This window comes from Oculina patagonica, chromosome 2, assembly GCF_052425735.1.
Source record: "Oculina patagonica isolate OP01 chromosome 2, crgOcupat, whole genome shotgun sequence".
In the NCBI taxonomy this organism is placed as follows: domain Eukaryota; kingdom Metazoa; phylum Cnidaria; class Anthozoa; order Scleractinia; family Oculinidae; genus Oculina; species Oculina patagonica.
The window spans coordinates 29669439-29694667 of record NC_135759.1 but is presented as its reverse complement, the minus strand read 5'-3'; the positions used below and the strand labels follow the sequence as shown (position 1 = coordinate 29694667).

The following is a 25229-nucleotide window of genomic DNA, read 5'->3' as shown; positions in this document are numbered from 1 at the left end:
ATGCCTCGCTCGTCAACAAACGCCTCAGAAGTTGAGGGACTCAGTCTGACTTGTTAAGGACTTTTTAAAGTATTTAAAAGAAACATTGGTGTGGTTCTGTCATCAAGAACTGGTACACAAAAACTGAAACAAAACAAAACAAAAAATACACCACAGAGAAAACATCACTTTTTATTCTTGCAATCGTACGCCGAATTATTATGAGATATTGTATTTCACTCTGCAGTAGAAAATTCTGCGCCTTGTAATGTGTTTGCAGTAGGTTTCGGAATATTCTGTCTCTTTAATTTTAACCAAGCTTTGGGTAACATCAGCCTTTCAGATGGGAAAAGGTCTGGCAGAATTATTCCCCTATTTGTGTGATAGCGTAACATTTTCAGAGTAAAGAAAACCAGCAGAATGCAGCGAAAAATTTCAGATACAACACTTTAGAGCCTTGAGTGATATTTGATGAAGTGAAGAAAAAAATCTTTTTGTGGATTCCAAAATTATTCCTGAGAGTTCTTTTATCTCAAACATTTTTATTCCCGCCAAAAATAACAAACATTTTGGTTAAATCCAAACATTCTTGGCGACATCAAGACTCAGAGAAATAGGGTCAATGTTTTCTGCCAAAATGTGCGATTAAAAAATGTAACCATGACGTAAAATAAACAGCTTCGGTCTACCTTAATCACAGTGTATAAGTTAGGAAAAAACCTCTCAAAAAATGATCTTGCCGTGCTCAATAGTATCCTAATAATCATAGTAATAACAAAATTCTTAAATCTGATTGGTTCTTAACACGCCCTTTTTTCTCACTTGGTGCGAGCAGCTACAGTGGGTAATTCTCGGTGAATAAATTCTCCTTCTTGATGTTCCTAAAACCTTATAGAAACGGTTTTTCCCTGCGAATATATTTATATATAAAGTGATAAATCGTCAAAAGGCTCCGTTCTGTCTAAATTTTCCACGAATTTTGTTATCATCGTCATCATCGATCCTTGTAATAAGGCCTGGCGAATTTTGTTATAGCTATGATTAATAGAACTTCGTGTTGTCAAAATCTATGATGTGCAATCATACTTGTAATGAAAAAATGTAAAATTGGACTCCTGCTAAACGGTGGTACGATTCTGTTAATCACTTGTATAATTACACACCGAATTGGACTCCACTTAGTCCTATTACGTACCATAGCTCAAGTTCTTATAAGTCCGATAGGGAGTAAATTGCTGCGAGGATAAATTGTTTGGCCGCAGTCGGTAGCTGCTTATATTGTAATTATCTCGAAAGTCCCGAGAGGTAAATAAATAAAATACAGACTGTATGCACTGCACGACTGTTAGGACATCATTTATACATGTAATACACAGAGAAAACATAGTCTTCTTCAGGTGTAAAACAAACTTGATGTGATATTAAAAACTATTATCGGCACTCTTCTGTAGCAAGCACAGCGTCGTTGCGCTGAAAGGATTCATCTTATTCGGTCAGACTTTCGGGCTTTCCATTAAGGTACACATGTTTCTTGCTAGAATAATATTTTAACATAATAACAATGCAGTACCTTTGAAAGGATTTAAACAGCGATATATAAAGCCATTTTTCTGATGTATGAAAATTCTTTTAAACAGAAGGATAGCTCAAAATAATAGTTTCCTTTGAAAAAAAAAAACACAAAAGACGTAACGATAAACTTAAGAGGGCAAAGCATGGTTAAGACATAAGAAGATGTCTTAAAGAAGATGTCTTAGATGCACTTACTCCTTGTAAGAGCTCGAGGCAGGTGAATCTTCCAAGACATTATAATTACCTTAAAAAACCGTATTTATACATGCACTTAAACGTTTTGTTTCATGTTGTGGAACCTGGCTGGCTGCCATTTAGAAAAATGTCCCCTCCCCCAGACAAAAGTCACATCCAGGTTGCCTGTAATCTTTGAAATGTTCCCTATGATGTATACTATAAGTATGCCAAGTTTTATGCGATTATCGTAAATTGCACAATGTTTTCACTTATTCGTCCGAAAACTTCTTGTTTAACACAAGCAACCTGCAGCAAACAGTTCATTACGCTTCTAAAGTCTCTGTCATTTTTTGTAGTACCCCTGAGGTCTTACTGGTGTATCAGTTGGAAACTGTCTTTTCTTTTTTTAGTGCCTTTTGTTGTTGAATGACTTGAATTTGGACCAGTTGGCATTCAAGGACTTTTATCACTTTCACATTTCCCATAATACATTTTTTTGCCCCCACCCCCCCAAAAAAATAATAATAATAATAATAATACTAATAATATTTTTTTTTAATTTCTCTTGTGACGTACAGTTCTAAGAGAAATATAAAACAGGGGCGTTCCTAGGCAATTTTTAGTGGTACGCACAAAGTCAGTAAGAGATGAAGTTTCACCTCTAATACGAGCGCTATATACACGAGCTTTTAGGGTGGTTTTGTTTTTTGTTCCTTTTTTGCATTCTGAACTGAAAAGGGTTTGTCAAATCAAGATATAAACTCTAGACTTGACCTTAAGAAAATCAAAATTCTCTATATATTATTTCATAGTATTATTATATTGGAGCATGTTTTCAGAAAATGTCCGTTTATTCAGTCTTCACTTTCATAGGCATCGCATTTGGTAAATATTTTCCGTAAGGCAATAATAGGCACCTGAGTCGAACAAAACTTTGCTGTCTTGACAAACTTTCACGTTTAAGGTGCAGAAAAAAGTCCAGAGAAAAACATCACTACGCGTAGAGAAATTAATATTAAGGTCTATTAAATGTAAAAATATATCTGGGAAATTCTGGTACGCAATTGCGTACTTCGCGTAAAGGCAGGTACGCCCCTGTAAAACAATACCTATGCAAAATTTTGGGGATGAACAAAGTGTATTATAGGAGATGTCGAAATTGTGAATTTTGTTTTCTCTGTAGTTGGCAAAGATTTTAAAAATTTGTTCAAGATTTTATTGGCGTCGACATGAAAAGAGAAATTAACTAAATCAATGACTGACAGGATGGTAGGCTCTTAGAATGTTAATTGCGTGCTAATTTATTATAATTAATAAAAGGAATCGCAGTTAATCTTTTTGTTGATGGCAAGTAGAGGTCGCCAGATTTGTGATTCGCTGTAAGTTAATTAAAAGAAAGAAACAGTATAGCAGTTCTTCCGACTGCAGAAAATGAAACTGATCAAAACTTCTAATACACAGTACAAGATGAAGGTCTGCTCATTTAATAAACTTATATGAAAAACTTTTTTCATATAAGCTTTTTTCATACAAGTTGTTTTTATTTATTTTTTTTCAGAACTTATAGATTCCTTCTATCTAAGATGAGTTGGAGGAATAGACCTACGATTCAAGTTTTAGATTTTCAGCGGTTCCAGCGGGACAACTGTAAGCTTGCTTTGTTTTTCATATCATAATGTTTAGAGAGTTTTACCAGATAGTATTCCCACATAATAACTTAAGAGCCACGTATAACCCAACCCGATTTTTGAAACACATAATTAGTTATTTAATTTCTTACTTGCGATCCTCATTTGAAAAACGCCCACCCAGATATAGTCCTAACTAAATGCCTTTTTAACAAAAAAAATTGGCATTTTACGGTTATTAATGTGCCTTTTCGTCTCAGGCGATCAAGGAGATGGTTGGGGTTGGGGCAATGATCAATATATCGAAGAAGGTTAGCAAACATATCTAATAATAATAATAATCATTTCATTTCTAATATTGTTAGAATATCTCAGAAATATACAATCAATCTTATAACATGATTTCCACAAACGTCGTTCTATGGTCGATAAGTGAAAGTGACGTAACTTGTAACGTAACCTATCTTAGACTTCAATAACTCTCCTGCTTTTACAATAAACGGAAACCGGAGAGTTGTGAGAAGTCAGGTGGGCTGTTTTGAGTGAAACTTCTGACGAACACCCCGACTTCAAGAAGAAAAAAGTGATCTTTTGCGCGCGTTTTTAGACTTATACTAATTTTCATACTAATGGAATCCTTTCGTACAACATGAATAGAGAGAGCCGTTAAAGCAGGTGCTTTACTACGACTTTCGCAAGCTTGCTTTGTTTTTCTTATCATTAAGTTTTAAAGAGTTTCACTAGGCAGTATACCTATATGCCCCTAAACAGCATTGCATTTCTACATATTCATACAACCAAACCCGATTTTTCAAATAAACTTCTTTCATTCATGCATTCCCCTTCCAATCTTCGTTTAAAATACGCCCACCCGGATATAGGCCTAACAAAATACCTTTTGAACAAAACAAAACATAATTTTACGTTAAGTTTAAAGTACCATATGTTCATTTTCGTCTCAGGTCTCTCAGGTTTGAATTACACGCCGACCCAGCCGGATCACAGTAAGTTTGTTATGCAGAGTAACTAGTTTCACTAGGAAGTATTACTAAAAGCCCCTAAACAGCATTGTGTTTTCATATATAACCCTAAGCGATTTTGAAACACAAACTTACTTCATTTTTTCTTCCTGTTCTCATTTAAAATAGACCAACCCCGATATAAGCCTAACAAAATGCCTTTTGAACAAATTAGACTTTATTTTGAAAATAGCATTTTACGGTTTGTGCCTTTTCGATTCAGGTGATCATTCAAATGGAAGGGAGAATGATCAATATATCGAGGAAGGTTTGTATATTATCTAATATTGAATTTGTTAGAAATAAAGAGTTGTTAATAGACATCGAAACGTTTGACGCTGTATTCGAGTTCATCAGAAAATTAATCAGAAAATTAATGAAAATCTAATATAATTTCAAATAATGAAGTAAATTGTGTGATATATATATAAAAGTTGAATCTAAATAATAAAGTATTATTTCGTTTGTCTTACGACGTAGTCACGTGTGATGGAGATAGCAACATTTCGACTGCATACTGCTAGTCTTCATCAGGCGATAAGGTCGACTGGTTGTGCGTTAGCTTATAAAGCACACGGCTGCGCTGTGATTGGTTGGTTTTCAACAGCTCTGATTGGTGCATTTCGATCCTCAGTGTTCTGCATGCTGGTGTACTGTTGCTCCCTCGGCGGTCCGCAGTCGTACAGTTCTCCTGTTGTTGTGTTTTTTGATCGTGGGTATCCATGCTTCAGGAATTTCAATTCCACTGTCCCTGTTGATATTATTAGGGTGAAGTACCACCCAATCGCACGCACGCACCCAGACTTCCGCCGTTGCAGAGCATACCAACAACACCGGACGTACACTACCCGCTTTGGAATGAGGTAAAGTTTATTGATCGTGACTCGCACTGGTACACACGCCGGGTCAAAGAGGCGATTCACATAAGACTTCACCCTAATAATATCAACAGGGACAGTGGAATTGAAATTCCTGAAGCATGGATGCCCACGATCAAAAAACACAACAACAGGAGAACTGTACGACTGCGGACCGCCGAGGGAGCAACAGTACACCAGCATGCAGAAAACTGAGGACCAAAATGCACCAATCAGAGATGTTGAAAACCAACCAATCACAGCGCAGCCGTGTGCTTTATAAGCTAACGCACAACCAGTCGACCTTATCGCCTGATGAAGACTAGCAGTATGCAGTCGAAACGTTGCGATCTCCATCACACGTAACTACGTCGTGAGACAAACGAAATAATACTTTATTATTGTACTCTACCACGATGAATAACCACAACATTTTTTATGACATTAAGTTGAATCTCCTCAAACAATACCAGATAAACATTCAAATTCTTACGACAGCTGACATTCTCGCGTGCTCATTGGTCAAGAGCTATGGTCGATGAGAATATAGACTACGGAAATGACATAACCTGTGAAAATTGAGTTGATAGTCAGGTACCCAGGACTCCAAAATGTGACACCCACGGGCATTTTTGCCTGATTTTTGGCAACATAGCCATTTTTACTAAATCGAGTACGCTGATTTCGAAAATCAATGTTGCCAAGCTTAATTCTTGCGTTAAGATGATGTTTTGATGCATTTAATTATGACGTCATGGTCCTAATAAGGGATTTTCTTTCCTTTAGCTATTTTAAGCATAATACATCCAGAAATTCATTTAAAGCATTGCTAGTGTGCTGTAAAAATGATTTCAAGAATTTTTCTGATAGTTTTTACGCTGTTTCTGTGAAAATCAAGCCCTTTAGTGACAATTGACCACGCCCTCTTAAACAAAATTCACCCTATCGCGGGAACCTTATCACGGGTGTAGTTTTGTTATTTTGTCAAAGAACAAATGCGATTTTTGTATTAACAAATCGCTATAGTTGCAATAAGAAAGAAAAATATTGTCGTCGTGCCACGCTGAAGCTAAGAGCTAGCGAGCATCAAGAATGACGCCATTACAATTTTCATATATCGAGTTTCCCTTGTTTCAGCATTTCGTTTAAGTTTTGTGGTTAAATAAATGGAAATAACATCATAGTTAATGTCATAATATATCATCGTTGTTATAGTTGGAGGTAAAACTTTATTGATTGTCTTGTATATTGCTGAATCTAACTTATTTCACAATGCACTTTGACTGTTATAGGCTCATGATAAAGACTTTGGTTGAACGCATGTAAAATTAACGAATTCAAAATGATCATAGCATTGCTCCTTGCTTTCAGGTTTAAATCTGTCTATTATTTTTTAATCAATATCGGTAAATATTTTTAATATATCTTAGAACTGAACTGTTTTAGAAACACTGAACTAATATTGCTTTTTAAACAAGTTTCTTTAAAGCGCTTTAGCGCAGGTTGATATAGCAATTAGCGTCGGTCTTGGTGCATCCACACAGCCCAGTGCACATGGCATGCGTTTTTCTTAATTCATAGCGAAGAGGCACATATACAGCCAGTGGTCAGATCGGATTTCATACATTCAACCAAAAAAACGTTTTCTGCGGAGGTAGTGGTGTCCGCTTCGAGGACATCTTCGCCAACCGAGAAGAGAAGAACAAAGTTTTCTGTGAAAACTCTCCACAGATGAAAGAGGTGCTGTTACAGCCGGTAATGGTGTGAGATGGTAACAATGAACTTGACGAGTTATTAGGAAGATTTGCTGAGACATCCTCTAAAGTTATTTACATTGGATTCCCTGAAGTTCCTGCCCATATCCACACTGTTGATGAGAGCTTAGCGCGATCGATGTGCCAGGAGAAGTAACAGCAAGTCTGTGCCTCGAGTGGGAACTGTCATGTTGTCGACATGCCCGCTATGACTGACTGCATAACGAACAAACTTCGTATCGGCTTCCTCTTGGTTGGATCTCAAAAAGGCTACATCTAGGCCAGGATCTGAGCAGAATCCACTTCGTATGAAAAACCACCAGATATGCTACGATTGCAGAGTCAGTGCCTGCGAGATAAGCTCATCTTAGAGAATCCGTACAAAGTCCGCTTTGTTGTCTCCTAGTGCCAAAAATGCTCGCCACTTCATCAGCCGCAACTGAACCTTTCTTACGTACTTCAATGACTCTGCTCACAGGCCGCGCCGTGTTCTCGGAGCGTCGACTTCTTGTCGTTGCTTTTATGGAGTGCCTCCCATCGAGTAACACATCAATCCTCTGGTATCCAGGACCTTTCCGTAAAACGGTGTTTACGTAACATTCCGCAAACCCACCGAAAGCATTTGCATTTTTTGGTTTGCCAATAGCTGCCACCATAATTAGTATGCTCCACCAGGGCGAAGCTATCGAAGAACAAACTGACTCTAGGCACTTGACCTTTTCTTCTGAGAACGTCTTCTAAAATTGACTTGTTTCACACTTGTGGGGTTCATTTCTGCGAGAAACAGTGGCACCGGCATTATACCTCAGATGCTACAATATGGCTTGCATGTTTATCTCGCCGCCTGCCTTCATACACCGTCACTAGACAACATAGAATACTCTGGTTTCCATGCAAATTTAAAGTCTTTCTCTTTTTGCGGCTAGTTGCAGCACTTTTAACTTCATAAAGGCTGGCAAATAGAGGTGGATTATTCTTGCCAACAGGGTCACGAAAGTTTGTCTTCCATCCCTTCTTCCCGTTCCCGTTCTTCCTCTCTGTCTGAAGATAGTAGCCTCCATTCCACGAATCGTTCAAGCTGAATCTGTCCAATCGAAAGATCATGTTTTATTTCTAGAGTTACGAGATCTTTCTCGGCAATTTTTTGCAATGTCCCATTTGTCCGTGACAAGAACAACCCGGATTTTGTTGTGTGGAATGTACAGAATTCTCAGCTTCATTATCTTGCTTCTGTCTCTCCTTGCCACTCTCTTTGTGGATAAAAGCAGTCGTTATGGTGTATGTCAAACATCGCTGATGTTTGTGGAGCAATTCAATTACAACTTTCTATTAATACAAGAATCACATTCATTTGTAAACAAAATGTTAACACTATACCCGTGATAAAGTGAATTTTTATGGGAGGGCGTGGTCAATTCTCACAAGACGGCTTGATATTCATAGAAACGGTATAAAAACTATCAGAAAATTCTTAAAATCATTTAACAGTATACTAATAATGTTTTGAACGAATTTCTGGATGAATTATGCTTAAAATAGCTAAAGGAAAGAAAATTCCTTATTTGTACCATGACGTCATAATTAAATGCATCAAAACATCATCTTAACGCAAGAATTAAGCTTGGCAACATTGATTTTCGAAATCAGCGTACTCGATTTAGTAAAAATAGCTATGTTGCCAAAAATCAGACAAAAATGCCCGTGGGTGTCACATTTTGGACTCCTGGGTACCTGACTATTGAGACATTTTTGCGAAACTTCTGTCGAACACCCCGACTTCAAACGGAAACAAAAATTACCTGTCACGCTGTCATGCGTGCGCGAGTGTCCACACTGATTTTCTTACTTTTTGACTTCTTTCACGTAACATGATAGAACAAAAAAAAAGCAGAGTGCTCTATAACGAATGCTTTTAGATTTGGTAATTTCAACAAGGACTGAATTTATTATTTTTTAATGAGCAAAAGTCCTGTGCGACCTTAAAACTAACATTTTTAACAGTTTTTCAGTATCTCCTTAACATGTTATATATCTTATCTTATTAATTATATTATTATTATTGTCATGCAGTAGTGCGCACTCCCACGATTCAAATTTTGGATTATCAGCGGCACCCCCAGGACGACCGTAAGCTTTCTTTGTTTTCCATATCATTAAGTTTAGAGACGATTGCCAGAAAGTATTCCTGTATGTCTCCAAACAGCATTTGTTTCCACGTACACCCCAGCCCGATTTCTAACACAAAATTACTAATAATACTTCATTTTTTCCTCCTGATCCTTATTTAAAATAATCCAACCCGATATTATCGTGACACAATGCCCTTTGAACATAAAAAAATATCGTTTTTTAGGGTATATGCCTTTACGTTTCAGATGTTCGTAAAGAAGACCTCAAGCACTACTGTACGTTAAAACGTTTAAATTTTTCGCAGTTCCAAAAGGACAAACGTAAGCTTGCTTTGTTTTTCATACCATTATGATTGGAGAGATTTAGCAGGCATTTATGTCTGTTATGCATGTTCTTTTATGTCTGCAAACAGCATTACATGTAGCATTGTGTTTCCACGTATAACCCAACCCGAATTTTGAAACGCAAAGTACAAGGGTAAGCGTAAGCGCAAGCACAATAGTTTGTGCCATGTGAAAACATAAGCATAAGCACAAGCATAACAGGGGCACCCAACGGAATATTTCGTTAAAATATCTGTTCGGAAGACGATTTGAGATTTAGAATTTTCGGAACATTCATTGTAAATTTTTTTCTTGCCTGCCTTTCCTAGGATTTTCGAATATCTAAAAAATGGTATAATTGTTCATTTTTAACGGATTTTTTCTCTAAAAAGGTCACCTAGAATTTTAGGGAGCCCTTCTCTGGCTGGAATGTTTTCGAAAAGGTAAGTTTTGATGCCTATAACTTTCGGATCACTAGACTTTCAGCTAGGAAATCCGAACAGGTAAAACAATTTTAGGGGATAAAAATATGCCTATATCTACCGTTTAAATACTAAAATACGTTCAACGGTGCTATCTTTAAGTGGTTTTGAACTATATTCTCGATGGGTGCCCCTGGCATAAGAACACGATGCTTACTGGTTACAAATGCTCAAATGCTTAGACACTGGTGGATATGGAACGAGTGCTTCAATTGGTCATACACGACCAGACGTCGTAAATTTCCATGTGCTTCTGCGGTGTTTTTATTTTTTCACACGGCATAACACGAACGCAAGCACAAGAAAACGAAAAATGTTGATCCTTGTACTTGCGCTTGTGCTTATGCTTGCGTCGAAGTCATTTTCGCGATGAAATAAGAGCTGTTATGCATGCGTTTGTGCTTGGGCTCGTGCTCGTGCTCGTGCTTGCGTCCCTAGTGAAAACCAGGCTTAAGTTTACGCTATGTGCCTTTTCGTCACAGGTGATCATGCAGATGGAAGGGAGAATGAGCAAACAACCAAGGAAGGTTTGAAGAATGTTATCTGATACTGTTAGCATCTGTCGGGGAAACAAAAATATACATATAGTGGACCGACATGGTTGTTAAGCTTTTTTAAGCAATTGGTGCAAAGCAAGGACAGCGTGTACTGCCGTAATTTTTACATAGCAAGCAATATCTACTTGGCTTTTTTGTGAGCTGTAGAGTTTCAAGCAATTTGAAGTTAATTTATTGATGTTTCATAATGCTATTTACCCCTACGTTAAGAGGTTCGAGTGACAACCCAAAAATTGGTCATTTTGTTAACTTCTTTTATCAGCTGGCGGATGAAATCAAAAGATGGCAATAACATCATTATAAAGTCGTTACCTTCTCCCACAAGAATATGAAACAAAAATTTGTCTGCTCGGAAATCACGACGGCGAAGCCGAAGACAACGTGAACTGGGAAATTTATGTGTACTCGCTATCACGTGAATTGAACTATCGAATTTGAGTGTTAAAATTTTTTTATATAATTAAAAAAATAAGAAGTCGAGGGCAAATTAAATTTCCAGTTGACGTTGTCTTCGGCTTCGCCGTCGTGATTTCCGAGCAGTATTTCTTTCGGGTACCTCAGAGGACTTTTGCAGTGAAACACGTTTTTTTGCTTTCTGGGGAGAGCATAGGTAGTAATTTTGACCAATTTCAGCGAATATTGCATAAATTGTCCAAGTATGTGGTACAGATCATCGTAAATCGGCAAATTTACGACCAAATTTGATATTCCAGCTAGTTTAAAAGAGCAACGGGGCGAACCGATCGCACTCGAATTAGGCCAGACTATAGTTCGAAGACTGTTCTTTCGAGGACCTGGATCACCGATGAAAGCGAGTCGAGGAAATTTGATTTTTCGGCTACATTCCAGAGGCGGTACCGGACGTCACAGCAGCCATGTTGGATTACAGGAACAAAGCGTTCTCCTCCGTTTGGAACTAAACTTTTTTATTATGCAAATTCCGCAAAAACATGTTTTATTGTTTTGTCATCCAACATGGCCGCTTTGTCACGTGGTTGCAAACCAAGAATTCTATACACGGGTCGAAATTTTAAACACCTAAAACTGCTCTCGCGCGCTACAAAACGCCAAGAAAACGGTATAAAAACAAACTTAAACAATGCGAAAATATTTCTACTTCATTTTATTACAAATACAAGTCGTAAAAGCCGATTTTAGAAAGCTTCAATATTTACAATAGCAATTAGTGAAAAAATTTGATTATTCATATGGGCATGCTGTGACCTCACAAACATAAGATGGTAAGCCTGTGGTGAGAACCTTCGACTCATAGCTGATGTAATGGAAACAACGAAATCGTTTAACCTTACCGGCATACTAACATCATTAGACTTTCGAAAGGCCTTTGACTCTTTGGAATGGCCGTTTATTATGAAGACGCTCGACTACTTCAATTTTGGATGCGGCATTAAACGTTGAGTTAATACTTTCTACTCGAACATAGAGAGCACGGTAATCAATAATGGCTTTAGAACAAACTGGTTTAAACTGTCTAAAGGAGTTCGCCAGGGCTGCTTTCTTTCTCCTTATCTGTTCATTCTCTCGACCGAGATACTCTCAAATAAAATTCGGCAAGATCCCAACATAACAGGTATCAAGATCTACGAAAATGAAATCAAGCTATCACAATTTGCTAATGATACCACTCTCTTTAACGCCGACTTAGCATCACTAGAAAGGGCACTAAAGATAACCAATGACTTTGGGAAAATAGCTGGTCTATCCTTAAACGTGAAAAAAACAAAGGCAATTCAGTGGTTGGGGAAATGGGCAAATAATAAAAACAAACCTCTAAACTTAAAATGGCTTCATAGCCCTGTGAAAATATTAGGAATCCACTTCTCATACGATGAAGAAAAGAAACAACGAGCTTAACTTCATACAAAAAATTCAAAAACTACAAACTAAACTCGATATGTGGAGTTCAAGAGACCTGACAATATTCCGAAGAGTTATGACATTAAAAACTCTGGGATTATTACAACTCGTCTATTCTGTTTCTACACCTTAAAATTATTTTTGATCGTGTTTGATGCTCGCGAATTTAACTTCAATGTTGTTTCTTATCCTCAGGGGAAGAGGCGCTAAAGAAATTAATAGAAAGCAATAAGGCGCCCACAGGCGAACAATGGAATGTCTATGACATCGAAAACATTGTCACTGCCAACAATTTGTGCTCTTGCAAAGATCCTGTAACGATGGCTTTTAAGGTAACAACAAAATTAACCGAAGTGTTAAAGTTTTTGGCAACATTCATCCAAAAAGTAATACAATAATTTATACCATGCTATAGAAAAAAACAGCCAATCAGAATTCAGGAAAGCTGTTGTATATTCGACTGAATTCACTCAATCTTCCCCTCGTGTGCTGCATCTTATTTTCGACGACATGTAGTAAGCGTATTTTCTATGGCATGTAATAATAATAATAATAAACCTTTATTTAACCACGATCTGTTTTAAAGCAAATACATGCTTGAGGGGTCGTGTGTACGTGTGACTAACTACCTACCTAAGAGAAATAAATATTACATTGTAACAAACTAAAATAAACGATATTATATTTAAAGTGTATATGACATGAAAAATATTTTCTGCTTATTTGAAAGGCCATTCGAAATACAGAAGAATGGCGTTTTTCATTTCGAAATATCTTTTTTCGTTTCAGAGATATTGGTTGAGGTCACACTAGTGCTTTTTTTACTATAGTAAAGTCAAGTTTACTATAGTTAAGCCAATTTGTAGTGTGACCGGCTTTTTTTAGTTAACTATGGTAAATGTAATCGTAGTCTGTCGCGATAGCAACGGCGGCAGGATGAAAGCGAAGTTTACTATAGTAAAACGACCTGAAAAGGCATGGTTTATCGCGCGTTTATCTAAACTTTGTTTATTTAAGTAATGGATTGTCTACGTTTTGACATGAAAGGTCTCAAAGCTCTGGAACCATAAAATGGTTGCGCCATTTTCATTCACATGCTCTATTCTTGTGTTCGGATCAACACAGAAGCAACGCTAGAACTTTTATTTCAGTTGTCCTAGAAAAGTCGCTGAAAATATGTCTGACAAATGTCCGCTCTTCTTCGCCGCGCAGAAGCTTGTCTTCTCAGCATTCGCCTTGCGAGGAGAGCAGTGGGTAAGTCGTGCCGTCGTCTGTTCGGAAGAAAATACATGTTCAGGACAATAAATCTGAATCTCTGAGCTTTCCGGATAGCAGCAATTAATAGAAGAAGAGCAATAATCGTAAGGACCACGCGTTCTGAATCCATGGCTCACTGCAGGCGACATGCAAGCGAGTGAAAGTGGAATGTCTGAGCATATTTGTTTTAGTCATAAAATTGCAGTTTGATTGACAACATTTAAACAAGAAGCCATCTGGGAAATGTAAACCACAGTTAACTTTTGTTTACTTTTTTTTACTATAGTAAAAGCCCTTAACCACAGGAAAAGTCTAAGTGTGACCTCAACCATTGACGTTTTTGTATTATGCAAATTAGATCAGTGATGACGTCATAAGATTTGACTCTAAAAAGTGGTAAAATACTGAATAAACAATATCTCTAAAACTATTAAAGCAGTGTTCTTGGAACTTGGCACCACAAATGTGCATCACAAAAGAAACAAAATGTTACTCTTAGGGCTGTTGCCATGACAACAGTTTTGCCGCTGGTGCTGTCTCAATAAAAACTGAAATTCCCAGTTTTTGTCTGAAACCAAGAACATCTAGCGCAGCCAAACCGATGGTGGGAATTAAGACAATATGGGAACTATGTCTGTTCTAAGCAGGACCCTTTGTCTCACTTTAGAGGTCAGATATGGGGATATTTGTCTTTTTGACAGAGAGAGACTGGAGCTGAAAGAGTTGCTATGGCAACAATACTAAGGGTGTCATTTTGTTCCTTTTGTGATGCACATTTGTGGTGCCAAGTTTCAAGAACACTGCTTCAATAGTTTTAGAGATATTGTTTATTCAGTATTTTACCATTTTTTAGAGTCAAATCTTATGACGTCATCACTGATCTAATTTGCATAATACAAAAACGTCAATATCTCTGAAACGAAAAAAGATATTGCGAAAAGAAAAGCGCCATTCTTCTGTATTTCGAAAGGCCTTTCAAATAAGCAGAAAATATTTTTCATGTCATATACAAAAAAAAGTTAAACAACACTTTCTCGTGGTATGCTATGGAATGTCCCATTTTTCACTTGCATTTTCTTGGCATGTATACCGAGTAAATACAAGTGACTCGTGGGATATTCCATAGTATACCACTCGAAAGCGTTGCATAACTAGTATGTTTCTCGTCAAGTAGATTTGCGTCAAGTAGATTTGTTTCGAGCTTGCTGCTCATATACCCTAGCCTGATAAAATCAAAGCGTTTGCAATCATTATCGCTGACCTGAGGCGTAATAACTTCAGTCTACCAGTTATGCAAATGGAATTTATAAGATGTAAGGTCTTATCATAAGATTGTTCTTGAACTCAGAGACTCAAAGGATAGTGCATAATGAAATGGCGCTAATCAGTTGACACTACGACGGTTTATGTTTTATGACTATGTGCTGCGCTTATTACTATTTGCTCCATTAACACGTTGATACACCAAGCATGGTACTGACGCTTTTCTTTACAGCCGCACAGTCAGGTGCTCCCCACCCCCTACCTCCTTTACTGCGCCCCCTACCCTACCCCTATGTTGTCTTATATTGTATTCGTAATTTTAGAAATCGTTTTTCTACGATTTATTCTTGTTGTCATTTCTTCTAATTAATCGGGCGTGGCCGATTTATAGTTTACCCTTTGGTCGTCCTAGACGATAGTCTCCTGTCGGCTAAAAATGACGGGGATAGCCTGGGCCAATCGGTTTCATTTCAGTTTTGACAGTAAATCGTTGTAGGAACACTGGGTCGACTTTTGGGCTAATCTGCAATCTGGTTCTCTTCTTTGCTTCGGCGGGAGGACAGAGGAAAAAGCTTAAGGGGTAAAGTACTAATAATCACCATTATGAAACTGTAGTTGCTTTGACAAGTTGAAGCTATTTTTGTAAATAAAAGGGGTAACGTCATTCATGTCACGCAATGTTTTTGTGGGAAACTTTGAAACTAGACGCTTTGCTTGTTTCTACAAATAGCAGTGTGATCTGGCGGTACATTTTTTTGAGGCGGACTCCACTTTAAAACTATTTTTATATATTTAGCAAGAAGTATGTCGATTTTCATTTCCGCAGAGTTGGGCGTCAAAGTCGCCTGTCACAAAGAGTAGAATGTTTGCCCAACATGCATGGTTTGGATATATTTTAGATTTGACTAGTGACGTTAGTAAGACACTTCTCAAGACGTCAGCAAAACATTGGCAATGTACAGTATTGGTGTGAACTTGAATGGAATTTTTTACGAGATCAGTAAAGCTATCGAATGAAAAGATGACTTGAAAATGAAAACTTCGAATAATTATAATTAAATACCAATTGAATTTTAGATGAGAAATTCCAGAAGTGACATCTGTGTTCAAAATAGGAATTTTTGTACAACTTAAAGTTCCGAAAAAAAAGACAACATGTTTTGTAAAAATCAGGAAAACAAAACAGGGCAATGGGTTTTATTCACGAAAATAAGAAAGAGTTTGTAAACAAGACAATGGAATCGAATTACATTTCACACGAAATTTGCATACATTTGAACTTGCAAAAAAGAAGTATCTCTACCGAGACATAATAGCGAGACCTTACATTAATAATTATTGTATTCTGATCTGATTGTTATTTTTTATGCATTAACTATTTGAAAGTGCATGGTTCTCATCGATGAAAACAAAACGGTTTTTCATTCACTGCTTGAAGTATTTATAGACGTGAAAACATTCGCTTAATCAAATTACATTCTGCACAAAATATTTTGTATCCATTTGTCCCGAAACTTTGAGGAAATTGAAATCTTTGTGGACAGTACTGCATAAAAACAGTTCATAGAATTGAATAAAAAGATAAGAACCATATTGATAAAGGAAATTTTAAAACTTTATTTTGGCTCATTTTGACGAAATTCAGGATTTTCAAAGACTGCCAGTAAACGGCTGTATCTTGTCTGTCTCTAACGATTTTGCTACGGTTTCGAACGAGCTAATTTTTCAACATAATATCATGGTAGCGGGCAGAAGTCGGTTCGTTCTGAATTTTTCAATACGGTATACAAGTTACAGGTCAATATACAGACCCTCTGTACAGTAAAAAACGTTTTGGGAACAAACCATTGTGAACTTATTTTCTATGTTGATCAGTAAAAATCCTTAGTACGACATGGGGTTTGTTATCAAGTTCGTTAGTACGTTAATACTGCAAGGTGTATAACCTCAGAGAATTATTATCAAGTGTGTATTGTTTTATTAGCGGCTTATACTCTAAGGTCTTGGTATGGGAGATCAAAATTAAGGCAAATTTCTGTTATTATCTGATTGCTTGGCACAGATTAGTACGATACTGAATTGGTTAGGAAATGTAAACAAACATTAAATTGAATAAGAGTAGAAAGGGAGGGACAGGTGGGGGTGAAAGGCTAAGGAGATGGAAAGGGAGGGAGAATTAAAATCCATGCTTGGTTATATCACGCAACCTTTGACTTCTGTTTTTTTTCTCACAAGAACAAAACTTAAGGTGGGGTTCTACCTGAATTTGAATGGAACTTTAAAAGATTTAAAGAAGGGATTGAAGAAAAGAATGGAAACACCTTCAAACAGTTGACCCCCTCGCAAGAGCACTCCGGGTTGTCAGGAGACTGTTTGGTGTCCGTCCACCAATTTTTAACTTCAAATTCAAATTTTAAAATCACATTAAATCTCCAATATTTCTTATTTGTCTAAATTTTACTAATCCTTTGAGAAAAACTATCGCCTCCCAGATATCCCCCAAAATCGTCCAAAAATTAACAAAATACTGCAAAACAAATATATATGGGATAAGTAAAGCTTTTTTGGATTCCTTGAAACGCGGCTGAAATGGTTTTCAGTGTTTTCCAGCCCTTATACTTTGGGTCAGTACTACTATTCTTCACCAGTTGCTATTACAGTAATGGTATGAAACAAATACCTAATCATTGGTCAATAAGTTGTGATCATTTTCTTGACAATAGTAGTTACCTGATTAGGAGTTGTATACTGTTCCATTTAAGTGTAAGGGCTGGAAAATACTGAAATGCGTCAGCCACCTAAAGCGTTGGAAAAATTGGTCTTCAGGTAAAAACCCCGCCTTTATTAAGTATTGCGAAAAGGCTGCACTTGTCCCCTCGCCTTAGCCCCCTCCCCATTTTTTCGCTCGCCGTTCCTCGCGCCGCTTCCCAACTAAACGAACGCCTGGAACAGGCTAGCTAAGTCTTACAAATTTATATTTTCTAGACGTCTAGTTCAATCGTTCATTTGTATTGTGCGAAATATATTTTTATAAATTGAGACCATTATGTCATTAAGTAATAATGCAATCTTGAAAACATTCCAGATTTTCATTATTAAATAGAAACACGAAAAATTCAAATTTGGGAAAACAAGCCTGTCAAAATGACGTTGCCATGGTGATTTCAAGTTACTGGCACAATAACTAATCCTACCAAATAATTGCGAGATAAATTTTAGATAAACGCGCAAAGTTTGGCAGCGTTAGGTTGAATCTTAAAAAAAGTTTTAAGCGTCCAAAGTCAGCGCAGGCCTCAAAAGCGCCCCGCCCCCCGGCCTGAATAGGTTTAAGTGACTGTTTTTCCAGTGATTTTTACTGTACTGTACCCTGCCTTTCAAGTCAAAACAGATAGCTAATTATTAAGCGCCCGATTTTAAGCTTCTCAAGCTTCTCAAGCTTCTTGTTTCAATATAATGAACCTATTGTAATTTTCATTCCACATTTAAATTCATTTTAATGCAGATTAGTTGTTGTAAGCTAAATACTTCCACAGACACTAAAATAAAGTCATTCATTCATTCATTCGTTCGTTCGTTTGTTCGTTAGTTCATTTATAATTAAAGTTTACACTATATCAGGGTTAGCAGCTGAGTGGTTTAGCGGACGACAGCCACTAACAAACCATCACAAAATTGTATTCTGCACTACAAGAAATGTTGACATTTTGGTTGAACTTAATTAACGGTGATTTTATAACAATTGATCTAAGGTTAACCAGACGTTGGGGACATTAGCTGAAACTTACACAGAAAACACTGGGATCCTAAACAAGCTTGCAGACCAGACTGAAGACTTTGCTGTGCACCTCATTGATCAAGTTAATGGCAAAGAGGAGTTGGTTATACGCGACCGTCCTGAACATGTCGATCGCTATGCTTCAATGCTCAGCGACTTAACTGATGAGGCAATTATCCACTCGCAAAAAAAAGTAAGTACAGACGTCAAGTTACTGAGCTTTGTCCCCTGACTTTTCTAAAACGTTTTAGAAAAAACGGTACTGTGATTATCTTAGAGGCATGTTGGTTTAAAAAAATTGTAATAAAAAGCAGTTGACAGGTACCTTTTCATTTGTAACAGTTGATAAATGACTCCGCTATCGGATTGATTCAACCCAATATTATTCTAGGTCATTATGTTGTATTATGGTGCATTTTCATTGCTCATTCCTGGACAATTTGCTTCATTCTAGTTCATCTTAGGTCATTCTGGTCTCATTTTGGTTCATTTTGTTCAATTCTGTTTTCATTCCGGTCCATTCTGGCTCATTTCGGTCCATTCCGGTGCACTGCGGGCATTCCTGTGTCATTTCGGTCGTTCTGCTCTATTTCTCTCCGTTCCGGTGTTTAGTAAAACTTAGTAACGCCGAAAAAGTTCCAATTTTACCATTTTATGCCACTAAAACGAAAATTGTACAGCACACATTGTAACATACACACACTACATTACAGCTGCCTTCTTATTGGCCGATTGTTTTACCACCGAGGGCAAGCTAAATCTCGATATTAAGTAAATTGTGAAGTAAACAGCTAAACAAGAACGCCAAATTTAAAATCCGTTAAGAGAAGAAATCCATCCATCCTTCTTTTTGTATTTTTTATTTGTTATGTTCTCCTCAGTTTGTTGCGCACCCATTATTGTTCAAGAGGCTTAAAATGAGATGGAACCTTGGATTGCCTAAAGCTTTTAAACCTCATGGAAAGTTTCGACCTCTTTTGTTTTTGCTGATTCTGATAGACACAGTCTTGACTCCAATTCTACTTCCACTAATTGGATATGCTTTCTACAGGGACCAAAGAAAGGTACATTTTATTTATTTTCTATAGACAGGAATGTCAATTTACTTTTTAGGTATAGGTTTAAATACTTTATGTTGTCGTTTTTTTAGAGACGCAAGACGATGGATAATACAAAAGAAAGTGATGAAAGAAAGACGAACGGAAGTGATGAAAGATCACCACAGGATAACTTAGGTATACCAAAAAAATAAAGAAACCTTAGAAACGCCTGGTCGGTGTTAAGCTCTTCGTAAAAGTTTGTGTTGGTTTTACCAACAGATTGACTGACTTACTGCTTATTATGACTGACTGACTGACTGACCGACCGACCGACCGACCGACCGACCGACTGACTGACTGACTGACTGACTGACTGACTGACTGACTGACTGACTGACTGACTGACTGACTGACTGACTGACTGACTGACTGGACAGTAACAGCATATCTTAATTGTGCGTTACACTCCAGAAAAACAAGATTAAAATCAGCACTTTTTTCAATCAACAGACAAATACCTCAGTTACTACACCACGCCTATGGTCATATTTGTAAAGGACAAACTTAGTCAATTGGCATTCATTGCACTTCACGTCCGTGTTTGCATCTTGGCTTCCACTGTTAATCCAAGGCTCGAGGAATACTTGATATTTGTTTTCTTCACTGGCTTGGTCCTTAGCGAGTACCAACAGTATAAAACATCACCGTTAAAATACTTCAAGTAAGATATTCAGTACATATATGTTATTTTCCGGCCGGGAGGTCTGTTTAGGTAAAACTGTACCCGAGGTCTTCTTGAACCTCGGTCTTACTGGTCACTCTCATTTTTTTTTTTTTTTTTTTTACATTTATATTTGGTTCACACAATTTCTCACGTTTACAGGGACATGTGGAACTACCTGGATGTTATTACCCTTCTGATTTATCTCCTGATCGTCATTCTGCGAATAGCGACCATCGCCCGTGGTGGTGACCCTTACCACAATCGTTTGCTGGAAATTGTCAACTACCTGTACGGAGTCAACACCATGCTTTTGGTCTTGCGCTTCTCCAGCATCTTAATGCTCAGTTCACTTGTCGGTCCATTGCAACTGGCATTGTTTCGGATGCTTATTGACTTGATGATTATTCTCGTGCAGTTTTCTTTTGTTATCATGGCATTCTCGGTGGCCATTACAAAGAGCTATGTAGCGGAAATGTCATACTTGACTCCCACTAACAACCAAACGGAAGACATCGTAACAAAATATAATGTGTGAGTGTTCTTTTTGTTTTCTCTATAGACAGTTCACTGAGTACTAGAAAAAATCACTTTTATGACTTTGTACAAAGTTAATAATTCATTATCCAGGATGCATGATGATGTTTAATGTCCCCAGGGTTTATCCAAGGCTTCCCTAAGCCATTTCTTGGTTGCGTCCGAATTCTTCAGTGTCATTTCAAGGTGGACCATCCTTTCCGACTCCTTCCTTCCTACTCTGTCTGTTTTTTTGTCGGGACAGCTAGATTTTCTGCAATATTTACCTTGCTCGAGTCAAATGATTATCTCTTTCACGAAGATTTTTGGTCTATTGAGTCACCTCGTTTTGAGTCAAAAATTGACTTTCGCGTCGTTCTTGAATAAGCGCATCATTGCTACGCTTGTTTTTTTGAAAGGAATGATCATTTCTTTTTTTTATCAAAAACAATTTTTTAAAGCCGGTTCCATTCTCGTGCGGCCAGCTCTACCGGCACGATTGTTTGATACTTTTTAATCGTTTATTATATGTTAATAATGCTTTTGCTTTTGTTTTGTTTATTTTAAGGTATTGTGAGCAAGGGGCATTCAACTGGTAAGTTTATGTAACTTATATTTTAAAACTTTGATACTATTAAGAGAAACAGAGGTTAGTAAAACGTCGTAAATAGATGCTTTAGTTTTGCAAGGTGTTGAAACATTTATAGAAAACAAAACTTGCTATAAAGTACAATTAAACCTCTACTTACCAACTGAACTAGAATTACATGGTGATGAAACAGGGACCTGTGAAATTAAGAAGCCTTTTTTTCAAATTGAAATTTTCTCCCGAAATATCATCAATCTTAATAAGACTGTTCTTTATATAGTTTGAAGAGTGCTTGACAACAAAGAATTGTAGAAATTTTGAAAAAGGAAATCCATCGTACGCGCGCTTTGTAATTATACATAACGTCCGAACACATTGGCGGTGTTTCCACTGTGAACAAAGATAAATGTGTTTTTTTATTTTTACATTACCCGTATCGCTTATGTACAAGACAAAGCGCCCAAATGGTAAACTCAGATCCTGATAAAAGGAACAAAAACCTGCAAAAAGCTTCGCTACCCGGCATACAAAAACAATAAACTGGTCATTAAAAGATGAAACAAACGGTGGATATTTCACAGTTCGTACTGGAAATACTACAGTGTAGAAAAATTTAAATTTTATCGTTAGCACAAAACTGCAGTGCCGGGTGGTTAATATATAAGTGGAGGAAGACGGCGGATTTTTTTTACAAGAACGTTTGCATTTGTGGAAACCAAACATTAGCCAGTCTGACAATATTTTTCTTTTTGTCACCTCTAGCCTGTTCAAGACATCGAGACAGCTCATGTGGTCTGTGTTTGGTCTAACGGACTTAAAGCAAATGGAAAGTCATACCAGTCTCACCTCAGATATTGTGTCGGTTCTATATTTGATATTCTTGGTTTTATCTGTTATTATGCTGGTCAACATGCTCGTGGCTTTGCTGACAAACACATATGACAATGTCACGGTGAGATAAACTTACACCGATATTTTTCTTTTTTATATAGAATATTTCTCGAATGACTTTGGTAAAACTGTGAAACCGGGCTAATCATTCTACTTGTTGTGAAAATTGTAAAATCATTATTCAGAACGCGAGAGATGCATGAACCTTTGACAAACCCAGGAAAAATGTTAACAAATGAAAAAGTAAACATATCAAAGACAAATATGTGAACTGAAAAAAATTTAAGGCTCAGAGAGCGGAATTCGATCCCATGACCTCCTCTATACTGGTTCGTTGCTACCAGGTCTGGCCAGCAGATCATTTGTCGGGGTCGAATACTGTTGTAAGCCTTGTACTTTCACTTCCGCCCTAAAAAAGCATTTAGTTATATTGCTTATACAGTGCGAAGATAATATTCATTCATTTCATGTTTCCAACGCCGTTTTCGTATATGTCTTAACATATTCATTACGTCATTTACCCCATATGCGGGATATTACATACCAAGTCTTCATAGCTCAGTTGGTATGTTTAAGCACCGGTATCGCGGAGGTCATGGGTTCGAATCCCGTTGTAGCCCTGAAAATTGTTTCAGGCAAACAAAAGCAGTGCTGAAATTGCTTGTACACTGGAACATGAAATACATTCATTTCATGTTAACAGAGTTATGCTGAGGCAAAATTTAGACCTGCTGCGCTAATTGCATTGTGAACACCATAAGCAAACAAATATTATTCCGTAGGACGCGCAACACCAATTGGAAAAAGCAATTTTTAAGCCATTTAATTTTATTCCCTTCCTTTCCCCCAGACTAATGCAGAAGTTGAGTGGAAGTTTTCACGTGCTGTTGCTGAAAATCAGTACAGGAATTTACATTCCACCGTTGTACCGTTCAACCTGCTGTCTGTCGCAGTGGAATTATGTTACTTTAAAGTCAAGGGTAACTCTCGAGAAAAGGTAATAATTTAAAACGTTTCTTACAGGAAAAGCTTTTTTGTAATACTTGCTTAGTTTTTTTTAATATTTTTTTTTTTTATAAGGCAACTTCATTTCGGCAATTTTCTTAGATTAAAACGTTAAACCAATACAAGGCTGATCGGACAGCTAAAAACGCTAAAAAAAGATATTGACCAATATTTCGGCTAGACATAACTAATCTTCTTCAGGGGGCTGCCCCGACCAACTGCCCTTGGGTCTCCGAGGATGTGACAGCCGTTTTTTTAAACCGAAAAAAAAGACTACGTTACAGTGTATATTTTCAAAGTAAGCCGGGAACACGAAGAAATTTTTTACCTCCCTCCCTCCCTCTCTCCATCCCTCTCTCCCCCCGCCCTCCCAACCTACCTACCTACCTATCTACCTATCTATCCATCTAAGAACTCATCCACTCACTCACTCACTCACTCACTCACTCACTCACTCACTCACTTGCTTACTGCTTACTTGCTGCTTGCTTGCGTAATTAATTTCAAGAAATAGATTCCCATATCTTACTATGTTTTGAATTGCACGATTTTAGCACGCACAACAACGCCAGAAGAGTTACAAGATCTTTTACAGCGAACGTCTGTTTCCGAAAATTGCTGATCGCTACAAGAAGAAATATGGTGGATCATTTCCATTGTCAAGTAAGCTAGTTTGATTTTTAAATTGTTAAGGATAGTGTTTATGTGTAAAAAAAAACAAGGCTGGATACGGAAGGAAACGTCTTAGAGGAATAAAAGTCTGCCTTTTTTCAAAATACGTTTACTGATTTGACGATTGTTAGTAGGACTATTACCTGTTCATAAGCTTAGCTTTATAAACATAACATATTAAAACCTATTATCTGTATTCATTGGTGACATAAATTAATTATAAATCATCTTCTAGTTGAAGAAAAAATTGACTTGATAATGGACAAGTTCCAAATCTCAAACTTTCATGAAAGTGCCTCAGGAAAACAGGTAATTAATGATCTACCTTGAGGGCCCATTACAGTATCTCGTTGCCAAGTAACGCGGTTGCTACGCAATTGCAATTTTACTACTGGTTTTCTCGTATTTTGCGTCTCCGCTTGGCGGCCAAATTTTACCTTATTCATTTATTTTTTTTTCTGATTAGAATCTTTTGCCAATCAGAGAAACGTTTTCTGCAGTAAAAGCAAAATGCGTAAACTTAAACCTCCCTTCCCCCCATCCAATGTTGTATGATTGTAGCAAAGGGATACCAAAAACAAACTAGAACACTGATAGGGGGAGGGGGTTGGAAAAGTGGGACGAAAGGGGAAAATAAGACCGATTACAATAAAATAGGGCCTAGAATGAAAATTTGTCAACACTTTTGTCACTTACTGTAGCTTTCGAGCTCAAAAATATGATTACGATTGTGTTTGCTACTTTTCATGTTTCATCAGTTCTTTATTTTGTAGTTCTTGATATTCACGCCTGAAAATTATACTTATATCTAATTATACGCCGAAGGATCAGTGAACATTGGTGAATATTTACCGCGAATTCCTCTCGGTGAATATCACCAATGTTTGTTTCGTCTTCCGCCAATAATTGTTAAATATTAAATCGTTAACTTAAGGAATGTTCTCTTGTCTATTACAGGATCAATATAACCTGGGTAACTCTGAAGATCTGGTAAATAATAGTACTTCCGACGTTTGTCATTTAGAAGAGAACAACAATCATGCAAATATAGCGGATGTGAGGTCCTCCTTGACTGGAAGTCAGAAACAGATTTCGACTTACGTCTAGTTCAACGACCCCGCGGTATATTCAGAAATGCCACTTT

The 25229-nt window shown here is 37.2% G+C and overlaps 1 protein-coding gene across 1 annotated transcript; it reads left to right on the top strand.

Annotated features, from left to right (window-relative positions):
• LOC144644008 (short transient receptor potential channel 5-like) lies at positions 1-25229 on the top strand. Its single transcript, XM_078503410.1, has 20 exons — positions 1-112; positions 3287-3375; positions 3617-3667; positions 4319-4360; positions 4599-4643; positions 9057-9113; positions 9362-9436; positions 10404-10448; positions 12552-12688; positions 18626-18844; positions 19533-19715; positions 19802-19886; positions 20202-20412; positions 20575-20946; positions 21497-21523; positions 22280-22469; positions 23259-23405; positions 23968-24076; positions 24321-24394; positions 25043-25229. Exons 2-20 carry the CDS (start codon positions 3312-3314, stop codon positions 25190-25192), a joined length of 2283 nt encoding a protein of 760 aa, XP_078359536.1. The 5' UTR covers positions 1-112; positions 3287-3311; the 3' UTR covers positions 25193-25229.

Bases quoted from the DNA above. Each gene is read 5' to 3' on its own strand.
- LOC144644008 (XM_078503410.1), top strand. From the start codon at position 3,312: ATGAGTTGGAGGAATAGACCTACGATTCAAGTTTTAGATTTTCAGCGG. The intron at 3,376-3,616 runs GTAAGCTTGCTT...TTTTCGTCTCAG, and splicing joins GCGGTTCCAGCGGGACAACT to GCGATCAAGGAGATGGTTGG. The intron at 18,845-19,532 runs GTAAGTACAGAC...TGTTCTCCTCAG, and splicing joins TTATCCACTCGCAAAAAAAA to TTTGTTGCGCACCCATTATT.